At 52.6% G+C, this 6,922-nt stretch overlaps 1 protein-coding gene across 1 annotated transcript; it reads right to left on the bottom strand.

The window, feature by feature from the left end:
* Window positions 1-3,687: 3,687 nt before the first annotated feature.
* Window positions 3,688-5,697, bottom strand: LOC102760964 (zinc finger and SCAN domain-containing protein 5B). Its single transcript, XM_006772898.1, has one exon. The coding sequence runs from the start codon at window positions 5,695-5,697 to the stop codon at window positions 3,688-3,690; it is 2,010 nt and encodes a 669-aa protein (XP_006772961.1).
* Window positions 5,698-6,922: the final 1,225 nt, after the last annotated feature.

Genomic DNA, 6,922 nt, shown 5'->3' with positions numbered 1-6,922 from the left:
TGTGGCAGATTAATTTTGTTATTAGCTTCATTTGATTACACTGCTGAACTCCGTTTGCTAAGTCTCCACTACCCAAAGCCAAACACAGAGACGTTCTGAAAGGCCCATTGCTCGCCTCTACTTTTGCAGTTGGAGAAGGTAGGGAGGACCTGGCCCCACCTCCACAATGCAGGTGGGTGCTCTGGCCACAGCTGCCCGGTGGGGCGTAACTGTCCTGTCCTGAGCCCTCGCCGTCTGGCCTAAGGGTCTCATGAGCTCGCACACAGACAGCAGCCCCGCTACTGCCCATGTGACCCACACTGCACGTCCCCCCACTCACCTGGGCTGGGGGATGGATCATCTGGCTTCAAAGTGGGGCAGGACTGGGATGATGCTGGGCATCCGAGTTTACTCCAAGCGGGTCCCTCCTGCCCCCACGGCCCCCACCACAGGTTCCAGACAGTGGCTTCACACCCACCCCTCCCCCACTGCCCCCTCCTCATGTCCTCTCGTGCCTTCTGTCTCAGCACCCAGTGTCTGTGGGGTGGAGCAGCGTGGAGGTGCCAGCAGGCTCAGCCTCCAGCCAGGCAGCCAAGTGGTAGGAGGCGGGGAGCCACAGAGAGAAAGGCCAGGGTGTGCAGCTAAGCGGCGACCCCAACATTTCCAGGAGATGTCCACAGGGCTCTTGACAGACCTCCATGGGGTCCAGCTGACCCTTTGGGCCCATTCCGTCTGTGGAAGTTCTTCTCTCATCTGGCCTTATTCCTTCTCATATCGTCCAACCATTTCCTCGGTCTCTCTCCTCAGTGACGTTAAAGCACAACCAGCAGCCCTGACCGGTTTGGCTCAGTGGATGGAGCATTGGCCTGCTGACTCACGGGTCCCAGGTTCAATTCTGGTCAAGCGCATGTACCTTGGTTGCAGGCACATCCCCAGTGGGAGGTATGTAGGAGGCAGCTGATCAATGTTTCTCTCTCATCGATGTTTCTAACTCTCTATCCGTCTCCCTTCCTCTCGGTAAAAAATTAATAAAATATATTTAAAAAACAAAACAAAACCACATCCAGCAGCCCCTTTGAGGAAGGCCTCTCGGCACCTGGAGATGGGACCCATTCTCCCTCGCACCCCTGCCCTGGCACCACACCCCAGGCCCCTGCAGACCACACACCCGAGTTCCTTCTACGACAGCACCTCCACGTCTGGTCCCACTGAAGTCCGTGCTGTCGCTGCTCCATAGAACTTGCTCCACAGAACTTGTCCAAGACCTACAGCTGGGAAGCTCAGAGCCCGGATGCGAGACCAGGTTTGCTGTGTTTGGAGCCCATGCTCTCAGCCGCCGCATTACAGCACCTCCTCTCCTGTCATTCGCTCCACAGACACTGACGAGCATCTCTTCGAGGCCAGACCCTCTGCTGGGTGCTGAGGACCGACCCACAGACAGGCCCGGATGGACAAGCCCCCGTGCGCTCGCATCCAGGCTCACCTGGTGCCTTGTGCCAGCTTTTTCCTCCCGGGGCTTTGGAAGATCAGGGGCTGAGGATGGGTGGGATTCAGTGCCATCAACTCCATCCCCAGCCAAAGAGGCACAATATTTGGGGTAACCAACACGCCATAGAGCAGGCTTCGGGCAAATGGCTGGTGCGGGCCTCAGGCCTCCCTGGGAGGGGGTCCTCACCTGGGATCTTTCCCGCTCCACCCGATTAATTCTCACCTCTTAGGTTTTCTCACAAGGAAGCCCACCCGAGTAGCCCTGGGTCCCTGTCCCCCACAATTGCAGTTCTCCTTGGGAGCCCCAGTACCGGTGTCCCTGGATGACCGGGGTTTCGAGTCAGGTCCTGTCTCGCTCTCCAGAATGCCTGCACACACACACACGGTGTTGTGCACACGGTCGGCTCTCATGGGTATCTGTTGAATGTGTAACTCGGGTTGGAAAGCTGGGAGGAGTAAGCGCAGGTAGAAGGAAAGAAACACAGAGAACAAACTTTGGCTTGTGGTCGGCAGGGCCTTTCCCCATCTAGGAATTGCTCGGCCCACACAGGAATTTCACAGAGTTGGAGCCCTCCCTCCATCCTGCCTGCCCCGGCCTGGATAGGGCAGCAGCTCCCTGCATCCGAGATTCCTGCAGCTCTTCTCAAGGATCCCCACAAACAGCACCTCTCCACTCTCCTCTTCGGGACAGCAAGGGGACGTTCTTTGCTTTAGGGATGTTCTTTGAGTCTGACCTCTATGTTTTCTATGCCATTTCTATGCCCCCTTTCCTTCTGCTCTTGAACACAGATCAGCACAATCAGAAGCTAGACAGGAGCTTAGAGATGATCTAAGAAAGTAGCTTTCAAGTCTTTTTATTTTTTTTTCTAATCAGGAAAACCCAAAAAAATCAGAATCGGAAATCTAAAATGTGAGACCAACAAAAGGGGAGTACCTCTGATTGATGTAGGGGTGGGAGCCCTCCCAGGGCACCCCCAAGAGCTTCGGGGAACCCAATGTGAAATCCAATGATCAGATCTAAGTCTGACACTTTATGGATGAGAAAATCTGGAGAAGGGAGGTGACCTGCCCCAGCCAGGACCGCAGCCCACGGTTTTCCCATCCTGAAGCTCACAGCCAATGCTGTTGGACCTCATGAAACAAACGATGGCGTTGGGGTGCTTGCAGTTGTACTTTTTTAAAAAAAAATTTTTTTATTGATTTCAGAGAGGAAGGGAGAGGGAGAGAAAGATAGAAACGTCAGTGATGATAGAGAGACTCATTGATCAGTTGCCTCCTGCACGCCCCCCACTGGGGGTCGAGCCTGCAACCTGAGCATGTGCCCTTGACAGGAATTGAACCCGGGACCCTTCAGTCCGCAGGCCAACGTTCTATCCACTGAGCCAAACCAGCGAGGGCATGCAGTTGTACTTTTTAAAAGTATGTTCCAGTGTCATTGGGGAGCCATGTGTTTTGTGTGTCCTCCTTTATGCTATCTGGCACTTGGACATGCCGAAAGACTCAACCAGAAATTGGCAGAAGACGTTAGACAAACATGTTTCACCAATCTCTACATCTTTGAACAAAAATGGTCATCACATTTTTGCAAACATTTCCACAGAGGGCTGCAGAGCTGCCCATCTTTTTTGTTATTTACTTATTTGTTGCTTTTGGAATGCATTTGGAGTGCAAACCACGCGATAGCAAGAAAGATTCGATTGGAATGAGAAACGGTGACGTCCTCTGGGCTGGGATTTGTTCAGCCTCTGGGCCTCGGGGACCTGGAGATCTTCATGGGACCAGCTTCCTTGGGATTGTTAACATCGCCCTCAATCAGTGGTTCTCAACCTTCCTAATGCCACGACCCTTTAATACAGTTCCTCATGTTGTGGTGACCCCCAACCATACAATTATTTTCGTTGCTACTTCATAACTGTAATTTTGCTACTGTTATGAATCATAATGTAAATATCTGGTATGCAGGATGTATTTTTTTTAAGGAGTGAATCGTGAAATATTTATTGAAACAAATAGCAAGACTAACAGAATATTGGGCCAATAAGGAACATAAGTAATTACTCAAGGACCCCAATTCTAATTCATAGAACCCCCTCTGTCTAAGTGCTCATAGACCATTTTTGCAGCAAAAGGTTCTATTATAAATCTCAGACCTTCACCAGAGGACACACGCAGGAGAGAGACCCGTTAATGTCCTTCTTGGTCAGAATGGACCTGGGGCCCCTAGGGCACCTTGTTGACATGTGTCCTTTGGTGGCGTTTTAAGGTCCCCAGTTGGCGGAAGGCCAGGTGGCAATGGGGACACGGGTAGGGTCTCAGGCCCGAGTGGGTGCGCATGTGGACGTTGAGGTTCCCATGGTGGCCAAACCTTTTCTGGCAGACGGCGCACTGGTAAGGCTTCTCCTGGGTATGGACCCGCTGGTGGTTACGCAGTGTGGACTTGTGGGTGAATCTCTTCTCGCAGACTTTACAGCAGAACGGCTTCTGACCCGTGTGGATCCGCTGGTGGACGTGGAGGGCTGAGGCTTGGAGGAAGTGGACGTGGAGGTCTGAGGCTTGAATGAACCTCTTGGGACAGTCAAGGCACTGGAAGGGTCTCTCTCCTGTGTGTGTCCTCAGGTGAAGGTCTAACTGTGATTTGTAGCTGAACATTTTGCTACAGTCTTGACACTTGTACGGTATCTTTCTCCTGGATACTTTGCAAACAGGGTGACCAGTTGGCTCTATGGTGCTTGATGCACCCACTGAATGGCACCGGTGCCGTCTGGTGACTTCTCTGTCCAACGACATGGCTCCTTCTTGAGGCTCCTCTTGGGGGGTGGGAGTGTTGCCCCTTTTTCTCTTGGGGGCACCTCCTAGTTTCCCAGAACCTCTTCTCTTTGGACACTGACTCAAAGCCTGTATCTCTGGAACTTGGGTGGGAGGTACGTCACCGGCATCCACACGCTCCAGACCAATTCCTTCCGGCGGGTTCTGCTCTCCCTCTGTCTGCACTGAATCTCCAGGACTGCTGGGAAGTGGAGGCTCTGGAGATGTGAGTACTACTGCCTCTTCCCTGTCTTCCATCACATCCTTCTCCAACTTCACCAACTTCTCCATGGGCCTCACACCCTCAAGATCATTTTTCGTGGAAATTGCCTCCGGCAAGAAGACTTTCTGCCCCTGTCCCCACAGCACATCACTGGTTCCTGGCTGGTTTCCCGGCTCTTCATTGATCTCCTGGCTGTTCTCAGGATGTACCCCCGCCTGATTTATGGGGGATTGGAACTTCATGGACAAGTCCAACATGTAGTCTGTGTCACCGACTTCCTCATTGGCCATCTGGACATCGGAATTCTCCAGAAGATACTTCTGCTCTTGCAAGGTGATGTCCTTCCATTTCCTAGGTTTCTCCTTATTTCTCAGCAAGACCTTCAGTTCCTCGCAGCTCTGCACTTGCCTCTCCTTCACCAAGACCTGCAGCTCCAAGGGCATGATGGTCATAAACGTCTCCAGCAGAAGCTTATCCAAGATCTGCTTCTTGTTGAGCACATCGGGCCTTAGCCAGCGATGGAGGAGCCTAGACATTGTGTGCACGCTATGAAGGGGGTCCGCGTCCTCTGAGTGTTGGAAGGCTCTGAAGAGCCCGTGCCCCTTCTCAGAGTCCTGGTGCTGTTCTTCAGTGAGGATTCCCTGGGGCGTTCCGGCCGGTAGCAGCTCCCAGCCCAGATTGCCCTGGGGGAGCCCACGACCATCGGAAAATGCCTGGTCTGCAGCCATATTCACTGGAAACATGAGCTTCTGATGGAGAGCAACAGAAGGGACTGACTCGGTATCAGGTCCACAGTTCTGTCCCCACAGCACGTCACTGGTTCCTGGCTGGTTTCCCAGCTCTCCATTGACCTCCTGGCTGTTCTCAGGATGTAACCCCGTCTGACTTATGGGGGATCGGGACTTCACGGGTAAGTCCAACATGTGGTCTGTGTCACCAACTTCCTCGTCGGCCATCTGGACAAGGGAATTCTCCTGAAGGTATTTCTGCCCTTGGAAGCTGACGACCTTCCATTTCCTGGGTTTCTCCTTATTTCTCAGCAAGACCTTCAGTTCCTCGAAGCTCTGCACACGCCTCTCCTTCACCAAGACCTGCAGCTCCAAGGGCATGCAGATCATGAACTTCTCCAGCAGAAGCTTATCCAAGATCTGCTTCTTGGTGAGCACATCTGGCCTGAGCCAGCGATGGAGGAGCACAGACATTGTGTGCACGCTATGGAGGGGGTCCGCGTCCTCTGAGTGTTGGAAGGCTCTAAATAGCACGTGCCACCTCTCAGAGTCCCAGTGCTGACCTTCAGTGAGGTGTCCCTGAGGTCGTCTGGCAGGTGGCAGCGCCCAGCCCAGGTTGCCCTGGGGGTGCCCATGAACATCGGAAAATACCTGGTCTGTAGCCATATTCCCTGGGAACGTCTCCAATGGGATTGGGGTAAACCCAGCCTGAAGTTAGCTCCTGATGGAGAGTGACAGTAGGGCTCGGACTCAGTAACAGGTTCACAGTTCGCCTCTGCAGCCTCCGCAGCCTCCGCACCGGTAGGTCCTGCAGCCCAGACTGATGAACTCCGTGCCAGGCGCTGACAGTGTGTGTTTATATACCCACTCCGGGGATCACTTCTTGTTCCCGCCTTGCTCTGTGATTGGTTAGAGATCAGGGTTGATCCATTTTTCATAATCCGCTGAGACATGGTTTCCGGGAGAGAAACGCCTGGGGCCGCATGAGGCATGTTGGCCAATGAGCTGCTTCCCACGTGTCTGAAGCGCTTGAGGGACCCAGACATGCAGACCCGGCCCGGGCCTGGGTGCCGAGGGGTCACAGAGAGTCGGGGGTTTGGTTCCCGATTTGGGCACATCCCAGGTTTCGGGTTCAGGCTCCATAGATTCAATGGTTCTGTCTCTCTCTTTTTCTCTCCCTAGAATCAATTTGAAAAGAATAAATAGCCCTACTCGGTTTGGCTCAGTGGATAGAGCGTTGCCCTTCGGAATGAAGGGTCCCAGGTTTGATTCAGGTCAAGGGCATGTACCTTGGTTGCAGGCACAACCCCAATAGGGAGTGTGCAGGAGGCAGCTGATGGATATTTCTCTCTCATCAATGTTTCTAACTTCTATCCTGCTCCCTCTCATCTCTGTAGAAATCAATAAAATATATTTAAAATAAAAATAAAAATCTGTAATTTTAGCCATGGATGGTGTGACTCAGTGGTTAGAGTGTCCACCCTCACACCAAAGGGTTACAGATTTGATTCTCAGTCAAGTGCATATACTGGGTCGCAGGTTTGATCCCCATCCCTGGTTAGGGCACATGTGGGAGGCAGACAACCAATCAATATGTCTCTCTCACACTGATGCTTCTCTCTCTATTTTTCTCTCCCTCCCTTCTACTCTCTCTAAAAATCAGTGGAAAAATATCCTGGGGTAAGGATTATTTTAAGCT

This window comes from Myotis davidii, unplaced genomic scaffold (genome assembly GCF_000327345.1).
Source record: "Myotis davidii unplaced genomic scaffold, ASM32734v1 scaffold745, whole genome shotgun sequence".
Taxonomy (NCBI): Eukaryota; Metazoa; Chordata; class Mammalia; order Chiroptera; family Vespertilionidae; genus Myotis; species Myotis davidii.
This window is presented reverse-complemented; position numbering and strand designations above follow the sequence as displayed.

What these genes read in the sequence shown, in the direction of transcription:
- LOC102760964 (XM_006772898.1), bottom strand. Translation starts at nt 5,697, where the DNA reads ATGTCTGTGCTCCTCCATCGCTGGCTCAGGCCAGATGTGCTCACCAAG.